The 26348-nt window shown below is 31.2% G+C and overlaps 3 protein-coding genes across 3 annotated transcripts; 2 read left to right on the top strand and 1 right to left on the bottom strand.

Annotated features, from left to right (window-relative positions):
* Positions 1-2024: 2024 nt before the first annotated feature.
* LOC123907377 (alpha-xylosidase 1-like) lies at positions 2025-8645 on the bottom strand. The gene is made up of 3 exons (XM_045957609.1): positions 8240-8645; positions 7049-7734; positions 2025-4004 (listed from the first exon to the last, which is right to left on the bottom strand). Exons 1-3 carry the CDS (start codon positions 8467-8469, stop codon positions 2137-2139), a joined length of 2784 nt encoding a protein of 927 aa, XP_045813565.1. The 5' UTR covers positions 8470-8645; the 3' UTR covers positions 2025-2136.
* Positions 8646-16060: 7415 nt separating this feature from the next.
* Positions 16061-17918, top strand: LOC123904486 (exopolygalacturonase-like). Its single transcript, XM_045954147.1, has 4 exons — positions 16061-16195; positions 16289-16591; positions 16697-17218; positions 17691-17918. Exons 1-4 carry the CDS (start codon positions 16061-16063, stop codon positions 17916-17918), a joined length of 1188 nt encoding a protein of 395 aa, XP_045810103.1.
* A 1996-nt stretch (positions 17919-19914) lies between these two features.
* On the top strand, positions 19915-22152 carry LOC123904485 (exopolygalacturonase-like). The gene is made up of 4 exons (XM_045954146.1): positions 19915-20049; positions 20132-20434; positions 20895-21416; positions 21925-22152. Exons 1-4 carry the CDS (start codon positions 19915-19917, stop codon positions 22150-22152), a joined length of 1188 nt encoding a protein of 395 aa, XP_045810102.1.
* Positions 22153-26348: the final 4196 nt, after the last annotated feature.

The raw sequence follows: 26348 nt of genomic DNA, 5'->3' as shown, positions 1-26348 counted from the left end.
TGAGGCGCGAATATGAATGGTGGAGGGCCCGATCAGAAACCTGATTGCAGGCAGCCCGACGAAGTGGCCCAGCGAATCGTGGATAGGCTCTGATACCATCTTAAAATTGAGTATTGGGCCTAACTCATCATTACAAAACCGGCTTGTAAGGTGAGGATTGCCTCTAGTATATAAACACTTAGTCAGGCCATATCGCAACCGATGTGGGACTTCTTAACAAAAAGTATTAATTGTTAACATTTAGAGTGATTTAGAGTTCTTATCACATTTATAAGAACCGTACCTCACTCTAATTTAACGTTAACAACTAATACTTTTAAAAGATAAGTAGTAAAGAAAAAATAACAAAAGATTCTCTATTGATAAAATATAAGTCTAAGAACATGTTACCACTTTTACTTATTCTAATAAACTGTTGGAACTCTGTCTTAGGCGGATCAACATATTCCATATCATCCCGAGTTTCATTGTTCTCAATCTGAATATATTTGTGACAAAAAAATACTAATGGAAATATTGGTATAAAAATATACACAGAAAACAACAAAAACAATAAAATATACCGAAGGTAAATCACAAATAGCATCTTTCAATATAAGTTTATTTCGTAGTTGAACATGATGTCTTTCATTATAAGCAACTGTGTTACCTTGCAAGCATTATAAACATCACAATTCACAAATACATTGGCTAATCACAATACCTGGCACGATGAAAGATAGATTCGACAGCAATAGGGCGTCTGTTGAAATTAGCTAGAAGTCGGGATAAGTCTACCGAGATATCTCAAAAAATAGAAAATGCCACATCTAAAGTGAAGCGATTTCTTAATTGCTGCTCACTGGTTGATGATTTGCTTTAAAGTCCAATCTGGTTTAACACTCCTGCTGGATCTATCTGCTATATTTGGATATGTATATTTGGTTATTGCTGCACTTGATTCACAGTTTTATTGCTGCACTTGGTTTAGCTTGGTGGTGGAACTGATTTTCATTCATCTTCAAATAGTAATGTTCTATAGTCGGTATGAATGCTGAATTTGCTGAGTAATATTGCTTGTTTGACATTAATATTGCTTGTCTTTTTGGTTAAATTTTGGTGTATTTCACATTTTTACATCCAGACTTTGAATTGTTTGACATTAATATTGCTTGTCTTTTTGCTTACCTTTAGTATTAGCAGCTCAATGTGATATGATATGAGTATGACTCTAGCAATTGTCAACAGGTTTCTAAATATTGTTCCTTGAGAAAGAAAAATCATGTCCACAATTTTGTTTGCTGTCTTAATCTGTTTTATGGGAATTCAAATTGTTCATATAGTTATATTTGTTGTGATCAATGATGATTTCAAGTCATAAGCATTATGTCTGCATATTCATTCATTGAGCTTATGAACTAGGAGAGACCTTGTGATTTCTACATGACAATAAATATTGTTATAGGGACTGATGAACTGGGTTGTGTGGAGATCCGGTGGAAAACGATTGGCATATATATATATACTCCAGATCCTAGGTAGGACTGTTTGCGTCCTGGATTACTAATCCATACGAAAAAGAAACACCGTTATTTTTCGCGTCTGGACTGGGGACAGTTTTTAAGAATCATGAGTTGGAAACGAAGCTCCCTTAAAAAATTGTGTTTGCTTTAAGTATTTGTTTTTGTGATGCTAATCTAGGAAGTTAAGCAGCATATTTTCTCTTGTTTTCAATAATTTGTGTTACATGGATCTTTTTATTTCTTAATAGAAATGTTTACTTGGCTTTTATATTCATGTTACCCTTTGTAGGACACTTTTTATGAGATAGAGGGCGCAAAAGTTTTTCAGCATATTGTAACCACCTTGAGATATAAATTCATAGTAACAAAATAATGGCATACATGTTTTTGCTACAATATTTATATAAATACTAGATTTGCTTGTTTTATTATTAAGTGAAGATTGGAGGATTTAGAAGCATAATTCTAAATCACTTGAATGACAACAAGTTTCAACTCATAGATACCTAGCTAAAAAAAAACTAGGAAAAAAACATCATTCATATTTCAACTCATAAAAAAGCCTTGTTGTTTTCTTGGCATTTTAAAATTAAAAAGAAACAAACTAAGATGAGACAATCTCAATCAATCTAAATCATCCCATTTTCCATGTCATAGCAAAGTTTTTACCAACAGGAATGCTCAATCCTCTCAATGCAACCATCACAGTTTTACTTTCACCATTTCCTTCACCTTCCAAATGCACATGTTCATATGTAGTAACATTCAAATCCGAACCACCAATTAATGGTTTTCCATCTAACTCGAGTGAAGCAATTGCACCGATATTTCCATCCAATCCCAACACAGAAATCGAATCGATAATCAAACCTTTGTCTAAAGCATACTTACCCTCTTGAACATCTGACCAAACTTTCACACCTCCTTGTTTAACACTAGCGTATAGATCGATGTATGTTGAATATCCATTTCCAAGCTTAATCTCTGGCAATTCGTCTTCGTCGATGAAAAGTGTCCCTTTAGCATCTCCTTCTGCTGCGCCAGCTGGGAATGTAACAATGAGCGTGAACGGTGTGGTTCTAGCATCCTTAGAGATCAATCCACCTTGTTGCATTGGTAGAATTGTGTTCTGATATAAATGTACATTCACCACATGAAGAGGAGCATCGAGTGTAACATAGGTTCCACCTTTCGATGTTATGGTGTGAGTCCAATCAAGTAAACTGTACCAACTACCAGGAGGAAACAACGCTTTCACTTGTGTTTTTCCTTGCTCGAGCACCGGTGATATCAAGAGACTGCTTCCGAGTAAAAACTGAGTGCTGACATCGTAACATTCGGTGTATGTCGGGAAAGTGAAGAAAAGTGGTCTTGCAATTGGTGATCCACTAACATGAGCTTCATAGTTTAAGGTGTAAAGATATGGGAGAATCTTGTACCTTATACCTAAAGCGTTTCTAGCAGATTGAGCTACCGAATCCCATTGGTAAAGCTCTTGTCGAGGGGAGTAGTAGTTTGCATGATCTCTTGAAAAAGGGTAGAAAGCACCAACTTCAATCCATCTATTGCACAGTTCTTCAGTTGGTTGTGGATAGAATCCACATATGTCAGAACCAACCATTGGAACACCAAATATACCGAAATTCAGCATAGTGGATATTGAATACCTCAAATTCTCCCATGTTCCTTGATTGTCACCAGTCCAATGTGCAGCGTATTTTCCTGAACCGACGTAAGTGGACCGCGACAAAATAAAAGGCCTTTTGCCTTCAATTCCGAGAAGTCCCTTGTGAGTTGCAACGGATTGAGAGAAACCGTAGATACTATGAGCATCGTACTCCAAGACACCGTTATAGTGGGTTGCACTAGTGGCTATTGTTTTGTATCCGATTGGAGCTTGTATTCCCGAAGCATTTATTTTGTAAGGAGGATCATCCCATCTTGTTTTGGTAATATTCTTGCAATCCAAGCAACAGATCCATCCTGGTCCTGTTCCACTCGGACATATCTTTCCCTTGGGAATTTTGCACTTACCAGAACAGAAATTTGAAGCTTCGTTCATGTCAATCCATAAGCCATCAACAGGTACAAGTTCATGGAAACGGCGAATCTCATCGGCCCACCAAGATACCGTTTTTGGATTGAGAAAATCAGGAAAGTTTACCGCCCCGGGCCAAACTTGAGCCAAGAAAGGCTCACCTTCGTACTTGATGAAAACATCGTTAGCTAAACCCCTTTGATATACACCGTAACTTGAGTTAACGCCAATTCCAGGATCAATAATGACAATGTATTTCATGCCAATGCTGTGTATCTTGTTCAAGAAGTTTAGAAGCTTTGGACGAGGGTAGTTGTTCGGATTGAGTGTGAAGTCTTTGTGTCCGTCCATGTGATCATCATCGTTCCAGATTACATCAAGTGGAATTTGAGCCTTTTTGTAATTCTCCACAACATCTTCAACTACTGATAGATTGTGATATCCCCATCTGCATTGGTGGAATCCTGTAATAAATAATCAAAAAATCAGTTAAAACATAAGTATTACTATTTTATAGTCCAAATGCATTCAGGGGTCTTTAAGTTTCACGTTTGTAATAGTTGGGTCTTTAAGTTTTGCAGGTAACAAATCTGTTTTTAAGTTTCTAACTTGTTGCACCGTTACCTAAAAAACTTAAAACACCTAGCTGTTACAAATGCGAAATTTAAAGGACTCATGGATGCATATAAGAATCTAACAATTAGAACATGATGCATATAAAAATCTAAGGTATATCAATCTTTTTTCATATAATAATTGACAAGTGAAGTAGTAACATAACATGCATGTAAATCTAAGGCTATCAATGTGTTGTAAATTAGATTTAATTTCAAGAGCAAACTATACAGTGCAGACAAAATCTTTCATGATTTTTGTGTGTACTACCTTTCTCTCCATTAATTTAAGTAAATTGTGTAATACTAAAAGTAAATTATTTGAAAAATAAGCACTTTGGGCCAAATTATTTTTTGTCCATCAGTCTAGACTCAAACTTTTTAATGTGAAAAATTTCTTGTTCGAAATCGACCCCTACAAATCAATATCTTTAACTGAGAAACCCACTTGGGGTTGGTAGTGGTTTGAGCTCGGGTCTTTGGAGTATGTTCCTCTCAATATTTCAAGTTTGATTTTTCCTGGTGTCAATTTCGGTGGGTTAAGTCCATACAGAGCAAAAAAAACTCTGACTTTAAATGGGCCCCCACAAGTGGGTGGTGGGATTGGTCCCCTTAGATTAGTCGGTCCTAGAACCATATACCAAGTTTTTTTTTTTAAAAAAAACTTTAACTGAGCTGCAAACTACTCATATTTTAATTGTTACTCCCCTCGTCCCATATTATAAGAAAAAAAAAATCACTTTTTCATGTCTCAAATTATAAGCAAAAAAAATTAACTTTTATCATTTTCAATTTCAAGATAGACTTTTACTTAACTTACTCTCTCTCTTTTTTTCCCCGTAATCAATAACCAATAAAAACTCTTTTTATATCTTCTCATGAAACTTATTTCAACAAAAACACAAAAAGTCATTCCTATCATATTTTACTTTTTTCTTAATAAGTACTCCCTCCGTCCCAAAATATAAGGGAAAATTGGTCAACCAAAGTTGATGTATTTAGTCCAATTTCTTAACCAAATACATCAAGTTTCTTTGACCAATTTTCCCTTATATTTTGGGACAGAGGGAGTATATTATGAGATGAAGGGATTACTTTTGTATCAGTATTTTCAGTTAGAAATTTTGAAATTTAACCATGTACATACATGTTTGAAAGCTGATAAGTGAATTTGTCACCTTAAATTCCCTTAAGCACAATGGACCACATTTTAGTTATCGATCAATTAATTCCACCGACAATGGAAGCTTATCTTCAAAAGACATTAAAATCTTCCACATGGTTGGTGGTATTAAGAGCACAATTTGACACAAAAACAAAAATCTTTCTGGGTAGAAAAATATAAAGAGTAATGAACAACGTGTAAGCAATAATCATACTTGACAACGACCGACAGATTGCTTTATAGAAGCATATTCAAAAAGTTCAAAATCTTGACCCAAAAGTATAGCAAAAAAGGATAAATTATTTAACTAACAATTAGTTGGTCTAGTGATGATTGACGCTGAACTTATTAGAGAGGGCTACAGTTAGATCCCTGCAACTGCGATTAGGAGGGGTGGATACCACTTGATACCATAACCGACTCTTGAACTAGATTAGGCGGTTTAGTGGACCGAAGGTGGAGAAAAAAAAACATTATTTATATATAATAAAGTTAAAAGTTCTTTTAATAAAGTTATAAGTTTCATCTTTTATGTGTGAATGTGATATCATTACTTGTGGACCTTAAAAGTATTGAATTATTCAACAACAAAAGCTGGACCAGAAAAGATTTTGCTAGGATTCAAATCATATAAACAGTGACAGAATTAAAAATAACTTTGCAAAAAGCCTAACTTTAGAAAAGAATTAGAGCACCCCTATCATACATTAATATACAAATACCAAAAATAACTAGTTGGATCATTGGATTCTTAAATGCATTTTGCATATACCCATGAAAAATGCTCTCATAATAAAAAAATCAAGACAGTCACTAAATTACACAATTATAGATCTCAAAAAACTTGCCTTTTCTGTTTTGGAAAAACAAGTTATGTTATTTAATATGATTATGGAAAATGCTAAACAATGCTCAATTCTGTCTCGAAATACGTGTATTCAAAGCCTCAAAAGTATAAAAAATTGTCTTTTTCAATATAAATTTGATTGTTTATTTCCTTTTTCGGCATGCTTAACAAGTGTCCCGAGGCACCGTTTAGCATGACCCTATGTTTATTATTTTTAAATATGGAAAATGTTAAATAGTGCACCCGGTGCACTAGTTAAACATACAAATAAGAAAATTTTGTCTTGAAACTCGTGCATTCAATGCATTGAAAGTGTAAAAAGTTGTTTTTATCAACATTAAGTTTGCGTTTTATTTCTATTTTTGGTATGGTTAACAAGTGCACCGGATGCCCTGTTTACCATGACCCTTTAAATAAAATAACCAGACAAAGTTAAAAATGTTATCACGGTTTCTTAACAAAAATCATTGAAAATAGAGAATTAGCAAGATTCCCAGAATCAGTTCTCTGAATAATTCATCTTAAGAAAAACTCATTAACCATTTAATCCCGATATCCTGATTGTGTAAACAACTTTTATATTATGAATTAGTTATAATCATCATATCATTACAAATATTTAATTTTAATTTTAACCATGTATCAAAATGAACCTAAATAAAAAATACTTGCTTCCTTTTATCAATGCAACAATATTTTATCAATTAACCATTGGCATTTGGTAAGCTCCAATTTTCACAAATGTAATCTTTTCCCTTTTTTAATCTAACAATTAACAAAAAGGACAATGTCACAAAACTCAAAGTCACTAATATCTTTCACACCAAACAAAATAATGAAACATAAAAAATAATTAGTAAAGTGAGAAAAAAAGAATCATACCAAAAGCCCAGTAAGGCATAGGAGCAGGTCTTCCAATCAAAGAAGTGTACTGATCAACAACATTCAAAGGACTTGGACCAGAAAAGAAGTAAAAATCCAACACACCACCAATAACCTTATAAGTAAGAGAATTTCCTCTATAAAATACATCCATTCCATTACTATTCAACAAAAGAACAGCATGTGCATAAGCTTCACCACCATTATTTCTCAGATCCATATACATTGGATGTGAACCATATAAATCAGCATTAAGATTAATAGCTGAAATATCAGTTGTATATAAAGTATAAGGGTCACTTGGATATAATTTAATTCCATGTGGTTGTGTGTTTTCTCCTAAACCATACAAAGATGCATCTTTTGGTAATTTTGTTGAAATTTCAATGTATTGGTCTTTGAAAACAAGGGAACTAAATGGGTCTGATGAAGTTGAGGTTGTGTTGAAAAGGGTTTCACCATTTGATTTTCTTTTTATTGCAAAACTAAATGGATTTGAAATGTAGCTGAATAGAAGCTCAGAACCTGAATACTCTGAAGCTTGATCAATTGGGTTCTTTCTGAACTTTCCTATTGTTTGTGTTAAGGGTGGTGGTTGTTCCCTTGGGATTAGGTTGTAGGGTACTTCCCATCTTTGCTTATTTGCATCTGTTATGTGTACCCTTAAACGGTTATCTGTTTCATGCCTGCAAAAAAACAAGTACAATGAACAAGATTAAAGAAACAAGATTTCAAGATCAAAGACAAAACCACATTTCAGATTATCAATCGTTAGTTGGTCTAGTTGTGATTGGCACGAACTTGATAGGAAGCACCACAGTTCAATCCCCGTAACTGCGATTGGAACGTGGTTGAAACCACTTGATCACAAAACTGACCCCAGAATCAGATTAGCCGGTCCAATACACCAAATACCGGTGATAAAACCAAAAAAGAAAAACCACACTTCTGATTGAAGGCTTGTTCGACATCACATATTATTACTTTCGGTTAATTATTTTTAAAAATCATTATTAGTGTCGACATGTCAATGTTATATTAAGTATCACATCTTAGTGTTGTGTTTGGTATTCGTGTCGGTGCTTAATGGAACAAAACAAAACACAAAAAGATAACTTTTTCTATTCATTGAAAATGAACCAAACATACATCTAATAAAAGAATAACAATATATGTTTTTTTAGGACTTACTTAGCATAGAACCTAAGAAGGGGAATATCAGGGCCATAGATTTTGGATTTCTGGTTAAGTTGAAGGAATCCAATAAGGGCACCATCAGATGTCTCTTCAATGGAAATAAGGCGATATCCTTGACCAATTTTGGTAGCATTTGAGGAAGAAGTAATCTCAGATGGAAAAAGAACAAGAGTTAGAAGAAGAGATGAGAGACATAGAAATGTTAAACTGTGAGGATAAACCATAGCTCACTAAAATGGAATGTAGTGAGTGTAGTGAGAGGAGTGAGTGAGCAAAGGTAGTGTGAGTGTCAGGGTAGATATGGAGTATAAATAACCAACAACCATATCAGATCCAACCAAATTACTCTCTTACCACCATCTGTATTTTTTAATAAGGGGTATCTATTTGTTTTGATTCATTTACACCTATTTCATAATTATGAAACCAATAGAAATGTCGAAATTGTTAGGTCGTACGTCAAATGACAGGGTTCAAATCTTAATTTCTCAACTTTGATAAAACATAAAATTTGATAATTATTATTGAGAAAAATTATATTCTTTAATCTGTGTAATTTGTTTCAAAATGTTCTTTATAAATGAACCGGAGAGAGTATGTCTTTTATAACATGCTCAAAGAGAAGTTTAGTAAGCATAACTCATCAATTGCTAAAAATATTATAATATGAGAGTAAACTTTCTAATATTAAATTTCAACTTAGTCTATGTTTAATATTACCGTGAATATGTTAGAATTACGTTGATCCATCATGATTTTCTTAACATTACACTATGTAGTTTCTGCAAAATTACAGTAAATATGTATCATAATTGTATCATACTTACTGTGATATTAAACACACGATAACTATAAAGTTTAACAGTAGAGCATTATTTAATGAGATGTGAAGATAATATTTATTAAGTTAACCAACAATAGTCATTGTTGAAGACTTTTTTTTTTTGTTGAAGACTCTTGTCTCCTGGTGTATTTTATTTAGATATGCAATCTAGGTATATATATTAAATAAATTTGAGGTTTAATTTACTGTACGGAAGTGCTCTTAATCTACCCTTTCTTGCTTTACTGTAATAAAACTATTATCGAAAATTATATTTAATTTGTTATAAAATTAAATTAATATTCTGTAAACCAATTTTTTTTATAAATTTTAATACTAATTATTTAACTTTTATATATGTTTGTGGTTGGGCTAAAGGTCCATCTAAAAACTGGGCCGGATTATCAAATCAACAATTTAAAAAGTAGACGATATATAATGGACACACCTTAATTAGAGACGATTATCGTTTGACAACATCTATCACAATTACAATGACGCAAAAGAATGTTCTTGGTTTGTATTACCGTAATTTCTTCCTTATATAACCCTAATTATTACCTTACGTCTACTAATTTGATCGTCGAAGTTTGTGCAAGTATCACTTCATCCTTCACAACAGGGTTCAACTGCCCACAATTTTTACACAACTATTTATCAATAGTCTGTCATCTAAATCTCAAGTCCTGAGATGATATATATAAATTATAAAGTTATCCTTTTGACAAAATCATACATATTTTTAAAAATTATATTTAAAATTTAACATCAAATTATTTATTATTTATATTTTATTAATTTCATTTTTTATTTTTAAATATATTTTATAGTGTAAATCAGTAAAGCATTTGTTTATTCTATCGTGTTGGTTTCTAACCCATCATTCAAGATAAATATTTGAACTACGGAGACATGGTATGATATGTTTCACGATTAACTTGTTATATGTGTGTTGTCTCACCAAACATGATTGGATTGAAACATGATATGATACATTATCATATCCTGTCTTTTACCCTGACCACTAAACGAGCCAAGTCCTACACTATTTATTTTATGTTTAAAATACTTCATTCATTCTTTACTATAAGCAAAAATAAATAATTTTTTATTGATATATTTAGTTTAAATTTTAGACCAAATACATAATTTTTTTTTATCAATGAATTAGAGATTATTATTATATTAAACATCAATTAAAATGAGTACTTTTTTTATATAATGAAAATTTAGAAAAATGCAAAATATGATTATTGAGAATCTCGAGCTTGAACCCTAACTTCTACAAATATAATATGATGTCTATAACAACTATGTTATGCTCATGGGAACTTGATTTTCATTATTTAATTTATTTTCTAATTTTAATATTTGATACTTTTTTTGACTAATTTAATATTTGTTACTTGTTTATTACATGTTTTCTACAATTATAATTGATTTATGAAACTAAACTATAGTGTTTTTTGAAAATATTTTTAAACCTAAAAGCACCATTTGCGGTTTTACGATCGGTTCAAAAAATTAATCTCTACATTTATGTGCAAAATGATATTTGATTAATAAAAGAATCGTAACTTAAAATCATATATAGTGTCTATATTTACATAAAAAAACAAACACCATCAAATCATTTCTTTTACTTGAAACTAGTGTGAAATAGAAACTTATGATATGGTAGTTTGAGATACAAGATATCGTTGGTGTGTACTAATCTCTAAATATACTCCTGTATACTCCAAGATCTGCAGGTAAGGTTTCATTATTATATACATAAAAAACAAAATAATGAACACGATCCTTAAATAAAAATTGTCTTTAATAATATTGTGTCTAAAATCTTTGGGAACCAAAACGTGCGATAGGGTTTGAGTTAGCAGATGCATGTGGTAATGTGGAGGACCTAGACAATTTTTCATGTACAGTGGGCCAGCTATACTGATCCTCGTGACTCATGAGTCATAGTGTTTGTTTCTTTTTTATTCTTGGACCTTACCACCCCTATCTTTGCAGCGGTTGCTTTCATTTATTGTCGGAAAAAATCATTTTTTAAAAAGTAATTTGGCGTTAATTTCATTTTGTTAAGGTGAATAAATGAAAGTAATAGAATATAAACTTTGATCTCTACATATTTATATATAATGTTTAGCGGTAGAATTTCATATTTTTAAGGTGAATAAGTGAAAGTAAGAGAGTTTGAACTCCGATCTTTGCATATTACATGCAATGTAGTTTGCAATTACAAATGTATTTATAAATAATTTTTTTTGGTTGATTGACGAAATGACAAAGTCATTGAGAACTCACACACACAAAGTGGAGTATCGAGATTCGAACCCCGGTGCCGACGTCTGACTCTAGCAATTTCGGCATTTCTGCAAGTTAAGCTAGAATTTGTGGACTTATAAATATATTTTTTATTATTCATTGATTTAAATTCACATATGTGGTGGTCGAACCCCTTTGCTTATACGGGCATCGACTAAGTTGTTGGCTTTTGTTTTCATGTAGCTTGTATAAACTTTTAGGCTCTTCCTGACACGCCTTGTGCTAGGAAGGACCTCCTATTGGTACTAATATATTCCATTTTTGCTTGTTAAAAACAAATTCATTTGTGTGCTTAAAATTATTTATAGATAGTTAATTTAAATTTCAAATATGTTTTTTGTTCCCTTTCATAAATAAAAAAAGTCAATATGAGATATTAGACTTATTCGTTTATGTTTCAGGATCAAGGAATATAAATATTGAACTATAAAGGGTGACACCTTCTATGCCTTGTGTTCAATATATAGATACGAGGACAAAAGAGTATTTGTACACAGAGACATTATCATTGAAAAGTTTCGTATGATCACTTGACATTCTTGTAACTTGGATAGTAATATGTTGCTAGACACCACTCGCTGTTTATAATATTAATAAGCTTTAATATTATTGCCAACGCTACGAGAACATATAGGTTACACACAATGAAATTGTCAAAATGAGTAAGACTTATAAATAGGGGTGTGGTTAGCATATAAAGCTAATTAGTTAGCAATGAGCTTACGGCAGCCCAATGATAATCACTTGACTTGCAGAATACACAAGTGGTTCTATAAATAGAACCCTTGTGCTGGAGTCAAATGTTACACTTTTGTTTTGAGAAACCAAAAACGCACTCCACTCTCTAAACCTTTGATCGTTTGGCTAGCACCCAGGGCCAGCCCAACATAATGTGAGGCTTAAAGCTAACATTAAAATGAGGCCTAAAAAAAATTAATTTTTTGTTTGGTATAAAAAAATTAGGAAAGATTGAAACAACATAAAAATTATATTTTTTTTGGGTAAATAGACGAAATAACAAAGTTATTATAAACTCACACACAATTGAAAGAACCGGTGTACGAACTCTGGTTATGACGTCCACCCTAATAATTTCAGCATTTTTTTGCCAATATAACTACGACTTTTGGACGCAACATATAAGTTACTCATATTATATTGGAAGATAAACTAAAAAAAATTGCTAGAAAAATTTAAAATGTATCAATTATATATGTATTTTTGTTTAAAATAATTAATACTCTCTAAATAATTAAAACAATATAATTTTGTCCAACCAAAAATAAAAAGAGCACTTAGTTATTATAGAAAATAAGGAAAAGAAACAACTTCTATTAAAAAGAAAAAAGAAAAAAGAAAGAGCCAACCCATATACTGTAATGTACAAATGTCGTTGCAGATAGTGAAAGAAAAAATAGGAAAAAAAATGAAACAAGTACAATGTAAGTTGTCTATGGGAATCGATGCTGTTACCTCACGCTAAAAAAAAGAAGCATGTGTAGACAACTAGGCTACGTAGCATTTCCAATTTTTATTAAGGGCCTAAATTATATATATATTAGGCTTTAATGCATTTTGATCTCCTGTTTTAAAAAACTTGAACTTTTGATCTCCTATTTTAAAAGCCAATTTTTTGATCTCCCTATTTTGAAAAATCTGAACTTTTGATCCCCCTATTTTAAAAGTCAACTTTTTGATCCCTTATTTTGAAAAACCTGAAGTTTTAATCCCCTATTTTAGATTTTTTTGAATTTTAGTCCCTCAACTCTATTTAGTAAGATTTTTGCTGATGTGTCAAACTCATTAATGACGTGGCAGTTTCCATGTTGGCAAAACATTTCCATATCATTAATTTTTTTTTAAAATCAAATATTTTAAAAGTATTAAAATAATAAAATAATTAATGATAATTAAAAAACAATAAAATAAACCTCTTTACATTATATAATAATAACTAAAATAAAGCTCTTTACATTATTATATAAATAAAAATCAGTAAATTACTCAAAGAAATCAGAAAAGCAAACGTCGGTTCCCAAATCATGACACCCTAAGAAATCAGAAACACAAATAATCATGCTCGTGTTAACATCCTTCGTCTTTGTCCGCTTCCTCTCAATCGTTCATTGACTTTGTTCTCAATCATTAATTTTTTTTTGGTAATTTACTGATTTTTTATTATATATATGTATAGAGGTTAATTTTACTATTTTTTAAAATTATTATTAATTAATTATTTTATTGTTTAATACTTTTAAAATATTTGATGTAAAAAAATTAAAGACATGAAAATGTTTTGTCATCATGGACACTGCCACGTTAATAATAAGCTTGACACATTAGCAAAAATTTGACCAAATTGAGTTCGGGGACTAAAATTCAGAAAAATCTAAAATAGGGGATCAAAACTTCAGGTTTTTCAAAATAAGGGGATCAAAAAGTTGGCTTTTAAAATAGAGGGATCAAAAGTTCAGATTTTTCAAAATAGGAGGATCAAAAAGTTGGCTTTTAAAATAGGAGATCAAAAGTTCAGTTTTTTCGAAAAAAGGGGATCAAAAGTGCATTAATAGGGGGATTAAAAGATACTTTTTTTTTGAAGCCTTAATTGCTTTGATACATAAAAAAATATGTTGGGGCATAAAGCCCTGTCTTTGGTTGCTTGGCCCAATGGCCGGCCGTGCTAGCACCGGGTACCAAATGAGAACCGTTCGTGTAGACGAGTAGAGGCTTTGTTACGTTGTTTAATTGTGATCGAAATTTTTTTCTGCACTTGAAGAGGTAACAATTACATTAACTGGTTCTTGTCACATTCGTATGATCCAGTAAAGAGAACTCTACCACCATTCACTCACTTCTTCATTTTCAATTCAATGAAGAACTCCTTACATGCAAGATCAATTCCTAGTAATCAGAAGTATATAATTCTCAGTTCTTCTTCCATTTTCCTCACGCCCTTCTTGTTCTCTGGTAACACAAACCCATTTAATATTTTAAATCACCAACACTCAAGGGGTTCTTGCATGTGATGTTGATGATATGATTTAGGACCCAAGATTGAAGAACAAACTTCTTGGAGGAAATATTGGAGTTTAATCTTGAAGTGTGGAGCTTGGATTGGCAGAGATTTTCAATTAAGGTGGGTTATCTTAGTTCTTAGGAATAAGATTTTATTATTTTTAACTTTAAATGCTTGTTAGGTATCTATGATTTAGCCCCTTAGACTTATGTTAATGTATCGGAGAAACTCATTGTAAAAACACTGAATTTTTGGGCAGTTAAGGTTTGCAAACTGCAGAATTTTGCAGGTTGTTGCTGCCAGTGCAATTTGCGCCCCAAGGTGCAGGGGAAACGCCCTAGACAACATTTATGAGCATGGCAACACTGTCTTTTGCACCCCAAGCGCAGGCAGCACAGTGCCCCAGGCGCCAGTGGCGGTGCTTGGACCCTGGTTGGGGGTGCAAATTTTTAATCAATATTTTAATCAAAATTACATTGTACTCAAACAATTACATATATATGTTTTACAATTGTTCATTACGCGACTTTATGTTTTGAAATCTCTAAATAACCAACTCATTATCTATATTGTTGAACATATTTCTTTCAACACAAGTATTTTTCTCATTGTTCGATGTTGATAAATTCTTTCTATCTATCACTTGATCATATATACATACCATGACTTCATGATAACACTGATTTCCACATGGCTAAAAGTGAAACAAATTTGTGGATAATAGAGTTGAGAGGTTTAATAGTCTCAGGCCCAGCCTAAGGCCAAAGCCACAATAAGGCTAGGGTTTTAGGCCTCGCAAAAAAAAAAAATTACATATGTAAAAAAGTCTCAATTTTTTTTCCATGTTTTAAAAGCCAAAAATAAAATAAAAAAACATTTAAGTACAACAAGTAAAAGGCCACACAAGTATAAAAAGAGACACCAATTGACATGCTTAATTTAAATATTTTGTATCTCAAAAAATAATAAGACTAAATTGCAGTTTTGGTCTTTCACGCTTCTTAATTGTGCGATTTTGGTCCCCCTTATTTCAAACGAGCCATTTTAGTCTCTCATGTTTCATAAGTGTGCGATTTTGGTCCCCCTAAACGAGCGATTCTAGTCCCCACATTTGGCCCCTTATGCATTTTTTTGGTCCTGTTAATTATTTTGACCAAACAATTGTTTACATGAAATTTTTTGACACCTATCTAAATTATAACAAGCCAATGCCTAGTTTGTCCCTCATTGAAAAAATGTTAGGACTAATTTAGATTTTATTTTTACGAGGAACTAGAGCCACAAATTATGCATGAGGACTAAATGAATATTCATTCAAATATAATGATCATAATTAATCAATAAAACTAATTATGGAATTGACTTACGAAATCCTCTCCTAAAAATGATCTCCGTTAATTGGATTTTTCTTTGACTTCTTTGTTGATTGAGAAAATTTAATATGATTGCTAACGATAATGTAATGTTTCCAAAATTAAAGACACTGAATACTAATAATCAACATACCTATTGTAAACATGTTGCAAATCCACGGCAATAAATCAATGGCATGAAATCAACATCATTAACACAATATATAGAGCTGTTTTTGTGACACTTTCTGAAAAGTGAAAATTAAGTAAATTTTTTCCGAACAGAGAACATAACAATGGCTGCAAAAGTTTTGTTTGCGTTGAGCTTACTACTAGTTTTCATTGCAGAGTCACAAGCTACTAAAGTCAAGAATTTTTTTAATGTCATGAATTATGGTGCAACCGCTGATGGCAAAACAGATAACAGCGCGGTATATAATTAACCAACCATTTTCACTCATTCTGTTTTTATTTTGATTATGATTATGTAACTAATTTGTAAAGGCTTATTATATATTGTAAAGGCTTTTATGAAAGCATGGAGTGATGCTTGTAATTCTAATGGAAAAGTCGCAGTGATGATCCCACGAGGAACTTATTTTGTCAAACAAGTTATCTTCAAAGGACCTTGCAAAGGATTGACTATTGTCAGAATTGAAGGTGATTTGATTGCACCTAGTGATCCATTTTTCGCGAAAGACACATGGATCAATTTTCGGTACGTCAAGAATTTGATCGTCAGCGGACCGGGAAGATTGGACGGTCAAGGATCGTCCGCTTGGGAGGATTGCACTAAAAACCACAATTGTCGTCCTAGTCTTCCCATCGTAAGTTCATTTCACAAATAATTTATAAGCTAGCTCTGTTTGTTTTTGTCGTCCTAGAATGATAGTTCTAACATCTTATGTATTTTTGTTTTTTAATTTCATTAGTCGATGACATTTGACTTTGTGACAAATGGTTACATTCATCACTTGAGTTCAATTAACAGCAAAGGGGGACATTTCAAGACATATGGGTGTGAGAATATGACATTCAAGAAAGTTAAAATTTCAGCTCCAGGTGATAGTCCAAACACGGATGGAATAAAGATAGCAAACTCTAATGGGATAGCTATCGACCGTGTAAATATTGGCACTGGTGATGATTGTATTGCTATAATCTCCGGCAGCAAAAATGTTTCGATTTCTGACGTTTTCTGTGGTCCTGGTCACGGAATTAGTGTTGGAAGTCTCGGTCATAATGACTGGGAACAAAATGTGGAAAACATTAAAGTCAAGAACTGCACTCTTAGTGACACTACTAATGGATTAAGAATTAAATCATGGGCTACTCCATTGAGCAAACCTTTGAAGGTGTCTAATTTTGTGTATGAGGATATTGTGATGAATAATGTGTATAATCCCATTATTATTGATCAAGAATATTGTCCTAGTGGTACTTGCAGCAATAAGGTTAGTACTTTTAACCCACGTCCTAATTCTAATATTGAACTCATATAACTTTTTTTGTCAAGTAGCCGGCCAAGTATCACTTTTTTTTAAATAATATTTTGTGTGTATGTAAGTGTGAATTAGGACACTGTTAAATGAAAAAAAATGAAAATTGAATTATTCTGTGAGATGTATTTTATTCCAATTTGATTTATTTGAAATGAGTCTTCCAATTTTCATCCAAATTATGAGAAATTCCTTTCATGACCATATAAATCTGTATTTTATTCGTGGTAAATTTTGATCGAGATACTTTCAAAATGGGAAAAATTTGATTTGATGTTTCATATTTTTTTAGGTTTCCTAATTTAGTGAAAGAGATTTTAATATCTAATAAATATTGATTAAAAATAGTAGTCCTAAAACTATTGATAATTGATACGACTTTATTTATGTCTCATAATTTAATATATGCCAAATAATTTTGTTGTAGGATGCTTCACACGTGGAAATAAGTGACGTGTCATTCAAGAATATTCGTGGAAGTTCCAATACCCAAGTTGCAGTCAATTTGAAATGCAGTGCAAAATTTCCATGCAAAAACATTATATTGGATACAATTGATTTGTGGCAAAATCGTGGTGTAGGAAGACTAAGCAATTTGTGTTCAAATGTTAATGGTGCTTCTTATGGCAAACAAAATCCTTCATCTTGCCTATAGTAATGCACATGTTTCATTTGTTTTACTTTGTATTTAAGAAAATAAATTTAGATGAGGAAATTATGTCTAAGTAGGTTTGTATTTAGGTTTATTTCCTCTAAGGACATTTATTTGTTTGGTTTCCATGATTATGCTCATTTTATGATTTTTTTTTATGAAGACAAGATACTTATATGCAGTGTTTCAGGTACAGTGTTTCAGGTGCAGTTTTTATTATTTCTCTCATAAATCGATAATTTTTTATGAGTCATGTTATATGGTACGAATAATATACTAACGAAAACCGATGAAGATTGTAAAAGATAAAGAGATTGTACATTCAGACAATTTCTCAATTATTTTATTAAAAATATGAAATTAAATAAAATATTAATAAGAAAAACCTTCTTTCCTCTTCCTTCTTGCGTCTTGCCCCCATTGAATGAGTGGCACCTAGGGAGATTGACAACCGCTTTGACAAAGATACTCATCATCATTTCTAATCATCTTAATTATCATCACTAATTTTCTAAAACATTTCATATAAGTCTCAAATAAATTTCCTTGAATCAAATTATACCCTGTCACTCATTAGTCACTGTATATTCAATATTCTTTTTATTACGACGACATACTTTTGCACTTGCGAGCGTGTCAAGTGTTTAGCGCTTTTGCCGGGAACTAATTGTAGAAGTATTGTATAATATTTGTAAGGAAATTTTTTTCTGCTGATTTTGTTTGTGTCTTTTTTGTTTTTATTTATTTATTTAGTGTTTCTATTGATCCTGATATGAAAAAGAAAAAAAAAATAATATAGTACTTTTTTTTTCTTCCGAAAATGCAAAATCAGCCCACCGAAATTGATACGAGAGAGAATTAAACTTGAGACCTTTAGAATGAGCATACTTTCAGATCCCAAGTCAATACTACCAGACCAATTCAAATGGGTTAAATATAGTAGTCTCTTAACTTGTTGTTTCTTCTTTTATGTCTACTTTATGTTTTTGTGTCTTGTATTTCTATCTTTTCTTAATCATGAAAATTGAAAAATGATCGCTTTTCAAGGGAGCATAAAGTTATGTTTTCTCATGATTAAAAGATGTCGCAAAAAGGTATGAAAATAAACTTTTTCTCACGAATGATCAGATAGAGGGTAGTTTCTTTAATATAGTTTTAGGATAACGTATTTTGCTTAATGAATATGCTAACGGAGGGGAAACTTTTCAAAACAAAAATGGGTAGATATACAAGCTTTCTTTTATCAAAACCCTCCTAGTGTTGTTCTTCCCCGCTTATAAGGACAAATAAAGTAAATGTACGTATATTCTCGCTTGTTGTGAATAATGTCAAAAATAGTGTTAAAATTGTATAAAAAAAAAATAGTGTTAAAATAAATTGATTTGATTGAGACAATTTTAAGTTTATAATGTTTTTTAAAAAGGTCTTCATAATGCTTTGAAACTTAGTAATTTTTCAAATTTCAGGCATTTTGAACCGGTGCATAGAAGATTCTTGAGAGAGTCATGGTGCATAGTCCTTTGATTGAAGACAAATTAGTCCCTTTAGTATAACAAGCCACAAATGGCTAGTTTGTCACTCATTAAAAAAAATGTTAGGACTAATTTAGATTTTATTTTTACGAGGAACTAGAGTCACAAATTATGCATGAGGAATAAAATGAATATTCATTCAAATTTAATCACTAATTAATCAATAAAACTATAATTATGGAATTGACTTAGGAAATCCTCCTCAAAATGATCTCCATTAATTGGATTTTTCTTTAACTTTTTATTGATTGAGAAAACTTTAATTTGATTGCTAACGGTAATGTAATGTATCCATAGTTAAAGACACTGAATTCTCGTATTAATAATCAACATACCTATTGTAAACATGTTGCAAATCAACGGCATTAAATCAATGAGATCAAATTAACACAATATATAGAGGTACGTATTATTCTGTTTTTGTGACACTTCTGAAAAGTGAAAATTAAGTAATTTTTTTCCCAACAATGGCTGCAAAAGTTTTGTTTGCGTTGTGCTTACTACTAGTTTTCATTGCAGAGTCACAAGCTACTAAAGTCAATAATCTTTTTAATGTCATGAATTACGGTGCAACCGCGGATGGAAAAACAGAAAACAGCGCGGTATATAACCAACCATTTTCACTCATTCTGTTAAAATTTTGATTTTGATTATGTAACTAATTTGTTGCTATATATTGTAAAGGCTTTTTTGAAAGCATGGAGGGATGCTTGTAATTCTAATGGAAATGTCACTGTGATGATACCACGAGGAACTTATTTTCTCAAACAAATTGTCTTCAATGGACCATGCAGAGGATGGACTAATGTCATAATCGATGGTGATCTAATTGCACCGACTGATCCATCTTTCGCAACCGACAAATGGATCAGTTTTCGGTACGTGAAGAATTTGATCGTGAGTGGACAGGGAAAATTGGATGGTCAAGGATCGTCCGCTTGGGAGGATTGCAATAAAAACCACAAATGTCGTCCTAGTTTTCCCATTGTAAGTTCATTTCACAAATAAAATTCTATAGTATCATATTTTTATTGTTTGTAATATTATCATGTCTAAGTCCTGTTTGTTTTTTGCGTCCAAGAAGCAATAGAAATGTTTTTTTTTCACCATTATTCTTTCTAAAGCTATTAGTATTAGCTTCTTATTTAATTTTCACGTGAAAATGGATCATAAACACAAGGCTAAGGCTAAGTGATCAAACGCACAACCAAACATGCTATAAATAGTTTATAGTGATGACTGAAAAAAATAATTCTTGTGATCACTTTACAATCAAATCAAAATCATGATGCATACAAATATGGAAATAAATCATCAAAAATACTAATTTTGAGTCAAAAAGAAAAAATACTATTTATTTTTATTTTATTGTTAAGTATGTTTGTTTTGTTTAGATTAATATTGTTATGTGGTTGTAACATTTTGTATTTTTTTTTAAAATCATTAGTCAATGACATTTGACTATGTGACAAATGGTTACATTCATCACTTGAGTTCAATTAACAGCAAAGGGGGACATTTCAAGACATATGGGTGTGAGAATATCAGATTCACGAATGTTAAAATTTCAGCTCCCGGTGATAGCCCAAACACCGATGGAATAAAGATATCAAACTCTAATGGGGTAGCTATCGAACGTGTGAATATTGGCACCGGTGATGATTGTATTGCTATAATTTCCGGCAGTAAGAATGTTTTAATTTCGAATGTTTTTTGTGGTCCTGGTCACGGAATTAGTGTTGGAAGTCTCGGTCGTGATGACGGGGAAGAAAATGTTGAAAATATTAAAGTCAGGAATTGCACTCTTTGTGACACAACTAATGGTCTAAGAATTAAATCATGGGCTCGTACATTGAGCAAACCTTTGAAGGCTTCTAATTTTGTGTATGAGGATATTGTGATGAATAATGTGTATAATCCCATTATTATTGATCAAGAATATTGTCCCGGTGGTACTTGCAGCAATAAGGTTAGTACTTTTAACCCACATCCTATAATTTTAATATTAAACTCATATCACTTTTTTTTTTGTCAAGTAGCCTGGTATCACTTTTTTTTTAATATATATTTTAATATTTTGTATGTATGTAACTGTGAACTTGGACTGTTAAATGAAAAAAAAAAAATTGGATTATGCTATGAGATGTATTTTATTCCAATTTGATTTATTTGAAATGAGTCATCCAATTTTCATCCAAATTATGAGAAATTCCTTTCATGACCATAAAAATCTGTATTTTATTCGTGGTAAATTTTGATCGATACTTTTAAAATGGGATAAATTTTATTTGATGTTTCATAATTTTTTTAGGTTTCCTAATTTAGTGAAAGATATTTTAATATCTAATAAATATTGATTGTTTGTAAAAAAAATCTAATAAATATTGATTAAAAATAGTAGTCCTAAAAATATTGATAATTGATACGACTTTATTTATGTCTCATAATTTAATATCTGCCAAATAATTTTGTTATAGGATCCTTCACACGTGGAAATAAGTAACGTGTCATTCAAGAATATTCGTGGAAGTTCCAATACCCAAGTTGCAGTCAATTTGAAATGCAGTGCAAAATTTCCATGCAAAAACATTACAGTGAATACAATTGATTTGTGGCAAAATCGTGGTGTAGGAAAACTAAGCAATTTGTGTTCAAATGTTAATGGTGCTTCTTATGGCAAACAAAACCCCTCATCTTGCCTATAGTAATGCACGTATTTCATTTGTATTTAAGAAAATAAATTTAGATAAGAGGAAATCATGGCTAATTAGGTTTCACTTAATATATTTAGGTTTATTTCCTCTAAGGACATTTATTTGTTTGGTTTCCATGATATATTATGCTCATTTTATGATTATTTTTTACTTAACATAAGATCTTTATATGCAGTATTTTAGGTGAAGTTTTTGTTGTTCATCTCATAAATAGATAATTTTTATGAGTTAACAAAAGCCAACGAAGCATGCAAAATTACGAGAGATCATTAGCAACATCTTGCTTGAGTCCAAAATCGTAGTTCCAAGGTCTATGAAATTAAAAAGATAATAATTAAAAAAAGTATACAATTATTGGGTGGAACACAATAACTAAATGACAACTATGGAATATTGTATGTTGCATAGAACTTTTGCTAGAGTAAGAAGTCATTCTTCCCTGCATGGCATAACGGTAATCTCTTGTTTGTGGTATTCTCCAATAAAAGGTCTTAGTTTAAGTTTTAAACATTTTTTCTTAAAACACACATACCTGTAATCCAAATCTTTTGGACAATCCACATGAGTTTTACAACTAATTGGTTCTGTAATGAAAAATATAATAAAACAATGTTACTAAAATGAAATCAAATATTGTGTATGAACTACAAACTAAAGAAAAATTGAAAAGGATGAAAGAAATAACTACCTCCAACGTTCATTGCAAAAAGAAATATAGAAAAAAATAAAATCATAGCATACAAAAATTTAAGTGTTTTAAACATATTTTTCACTCTTTACTGGTAACAACTAAAGTATGATTTAATCACTCTGCAATGTATCAATTAAATGTTGTTTTAGAAAATTTAAAATATATTAACGATTAAGGGGTTGTAAAAAATCCCTTCCTAAAATTATAAATTATAATCATTATGAAGTGTCTCTTAAATAAAGCAATGTGTTGTGTTTGGCTATTTAGCTCATTTACTAAAGGGGTAACACAAAATATTTGCTAATCATTAGTATAATTAAATCCTTTTTGTGAACTTTTCATCCTTTTTTTATGGGCTTCATCCTTTTCTTATAGAAAGGGAAAATTTGGAAAAAATATAATAATGCACAACCAGTGTGACATAAGAGCACATTTCAACGATGATATCACTTTGGATATCATATGTTACTAATAAGTGATTCCTACAATGTCATATAATACTTTTACAACTCATACATATTTTGTTCCAATGATGATATTATTTGAGTATCATACATTATTAACAAGTGGTCCCTTTTATATTTATTTTTTAACTGAAATTAATGATATTAAATTGATGATAAGGTACCGTATCAACAATTTTGATACTCTCTATGCTGCGTCATGGAACTCCATTGATAAAAAAAATTAAGTTATAGATCATTAACATATGAACTCTCTATGAGATCCGGAGTTCAAACTTCAGTCATGCATATAAAATACAATATATCTACAAATTGAGTTATGTTCACAAGGACGAATATATTATAGGATTTTATATGTAAAATCATTTATCATAGAGAATGTGTATAATTTTTTTTGTTGGTAAACCAAAGGTATCCTCCGCGCGCAACTGCATAGATTAATCCCCTCAAGGCAACTGAGATCCATTTAAGGGGTTGACCTCTCCCAACAAATGCTTCTCCATACGCACTGGTCGGGGATCGAACCCAGAACCAAATGGTTAAGGGACCCGATACAACATTAAAATTTTGTATTTTTGTTTATTAATATACTTATTTTAGGGACATATAGAATTAGGCAAAATTATACTACAGATCCTTTATCTTATTTTTTTGTAACACTTTGATCCTTTATCTTTTTTTTATAACACTTTGGTCCTTTATTTTTTTTTTTTAACACTTTAGTCCTTTACACATGAGTCATGTAAACATCATCAATCAAGCTTTGTATTACTTGCACAATCTAATAAAAGTTTTTGCTCAAATTTTTGTCTTTGTGCTTGTTTTCATTCATATATTCATAGTAGTGTTATCATGTCAAAGTGTGAGTAGTCCACCCACACCTTGAGTTCATGGAGGTAGTTTATAGTGAGTTTGTGATCCTTGAGGTCATGAAGAGTAGTTTATAATGTTTGGGCTTGCTAGCTACTACTTTTTATTGCAGAATCACAAGCTACTAAAGTAAAAAAAAAAAAAAATTAATGTCATGAATTACGGTGCAACCACGGATAGCAAATATTAAAATTAGAATTTGTTTAAGTAAATATTAAAATTGGAAGAAAATAATAAAAATTTAAACATATAAGAGAAATCAATATTTTATTCAAAGAAACTGTACCAGAAAAAAATATTAGAAAAATATAAATGAATTAAAAAATAGTTTTTGTGTTACTATGATATTAATATAAAGTTTCCAACACCGTTAGCGATAACTAATTTCCGTTGGAAAACATGTGGGGTACACAAGGGTACACAAGATGAGTTCTCTCCTCCCAATTGATTTTTCTCCATGCACACGAGTCAGAAATCGAACATCTAACCACATGCTTAAGGGGATCAAAATCTTTACCACTTGGACCAATTCATTGTTGGTAAAAACTATACTTTTTAATTGGCAAAATTACATTTGAGGTCCTTTATTATTTTTTTTAACACATTGGTCCTTTATATATCTTTTGTTTGTCACAAATAGGTCCTTTATCTTTATAAATGTGCACAAGTTAGTCTTTTTTTTTATTTAAAAAATGATGAGTTGACAAGCCACATAGAAAAATCTTAATTTTTTTTTTAAATAAATCTTTATTAAAATTTACAAAGACCCAGATTTTATAAGAACACTCATCAGGTTCATCATCTTTTTCATATTATTCATCATCTTCTTCATTCAACTATATCAAAATACACTTCAAAATTATATACATCTATTATGATCTATATGTTTTAAAACACTTCATCATCATCTTTTATAGCTTTTCATTTACATTAACAGTTAAAATATTATACCATGTCACTGTGATGCCTTATTTCAATTTGATGACAGTTAGATATGGAATTGTTATTCTTATGGCCTTGTTTTGGTTTTAATAGGAGCGTTGTAGAAAAAATAAAGAAAATCGAAGCAAGCAAGTGATCCCTCATACTGGTAGTTCTAAACCTCTTTCGTGAAAAAGATACGAGATGGTAGTTTTACTAATTAACTTCATATGTTTTACTATTTAATATAATTTATTATCGTTTTTGACATTTTTTTTCTGTTTTAGTATTTGGAAATTGGACAGAAGCCTAGCTAGCAGTGTTGATGAATCTGTAATTTCGCCTAATGATGTTGTCGGTAGAGTGCTTGGGTCTGAGCATCCTGGGAGAGTGCGATGCATGGGTATGGCAGCAGCTCCTACTAATACATTTACAAGCAACGGAGTTCGACTTTCACATCTAAGTAATTCTTTAAATGTTGCATATACATCATCTTCTAACTTTTGGCAAGGAAAGTACACAAACTTGGAAGCTACATTTAAAGCTTACCTTATGATGAAAGAAGGAGGGATTCCTCAGGAAGTGGATGACATCTTAGGTTTATCGAATGTAAGTTCTTTTATTGGCCTATCTTCAAAAGTAACATGCTCAAAATTTTGGTTTATCGAATGTTAGTGTGTTGAACACAAGTAATCTAAAGTTCAAAAGAGATTATTTGAAATATGTTTGAGTTTTCATCTTTCAAAAGGGTTTGTGATTGAATTATTATGAATGAACTAATCGTTTATACTAATTAAATCTTTATTTTTTATTTTCAGCCTCATGTTGCAAGCGAGTCTGACTCACCTTTGAATGCAAGAGGATCATCATGTGGTTGAAACAACATTTGATTGTTTTTATTTTTTGTCCATAGCAACATCTGATGGTTTGTAGATTATATATAGGATTATTATCAAACACCATTTTGTTGGATTGTACAATGTAAGCAAATTTACATTTTGGTGTGTTTTGATTTGAGAAGATGAACAAAAGTGATACTGATTCTATATTTTGTTATGAATTTTTTGCTATTATGAATTATTAGTTACATTTGATATTAGACAATATTATATATATTAAAAAAATTAAAGTATAAAGATTAAATTATTTTTAAAAAAAAAAAAAAAAATCAGCATTTGTTTTATGGGCCCCCCAGAAAATGTATCAACTAAACTTCGGCGGTTTCAAAGGGTGATACTAGC

This window comes from Trifolium pratense, linkage group LG2, assembly GCF_020283565.1.
Source record: "Trifolium pratense cultivar HEN17-A07 linkage group LG2, ARS_RC_1.1, whole genome shotgun sequence".
Taxonomy (NCBI): domain Eukaryota; kingdom Viridiplantae; phylum Streptophyta; class Magnoliopsida; order Fabales; family Fabaceae; genus Trifolium; species Trifolium pratense.
Note: the sequence above shows the minus strand (reverse complement) of the source record. Positions and strands in the feature narration are given on the sequence as shown.

Coding starts and splice junctions, on each gene's coding strand:
- LOC123904485 (XM_045954146.1), top strand. CDS start 19,915: ATGGCTGCAAAAGTTTTGTTTGCGTTGTGCTTACTACTAGTTTTCATT. Junction 20,435..20,894: donor GTCGTCCTAGTTTTCCCATT/GTAAGTTCATTT, acceptor TAAAATCATTAG/TCAATGACATTTGACTATGT. Junction 21,417..21,924: donor GTGGTACTTGCAGCAATAAG/GTTAGTACTTTT, acceptor ATTTTGTTATAG/GATCCTTCACACGTGGAAAT.
- LOC123907377 (XM_045957609.1), bottom strand. CDS start 8,469: ATGGTTTATCCTCACAGTTTAACATTTCTATGTCTCTCATCTCTTCTT. Junction 7,735..8,239: donor CTTCTTAGGTTCTATGCTAA/GTAAGTCCTAAA, acceptor GTTTTTTTGCAG/GCATGAAACAGATAACCGTT. Junction 4,005..7,048: donor TATGCCTTACTGGGCTTTTG/GTATGATTCTTT, acceptor TATTTATTACAG/GATTCCACCAATGCAGATGG.
- LOC123904486 (XM_045954147.1), top strand. CDS start 16,061: ATGGCTGCAAAAGTTTTGTTTGCGTTGAGCTTACTACTAGTTTTCATT. Junction 16,592..16,696: donor GTCGTCCTAGTCTTCCCATC/GTAAGTTCATTT, acceptor TAATTTCATTAG/TCGATGACATTTGACTTTGT. Junction 17,219..17,690: donor GTGGTACTTGCAGCAATAAG/GTTAGTACTTTT, acceptor ATTTTGTTGTAG/GATGCTTCACACGTGGAAAT.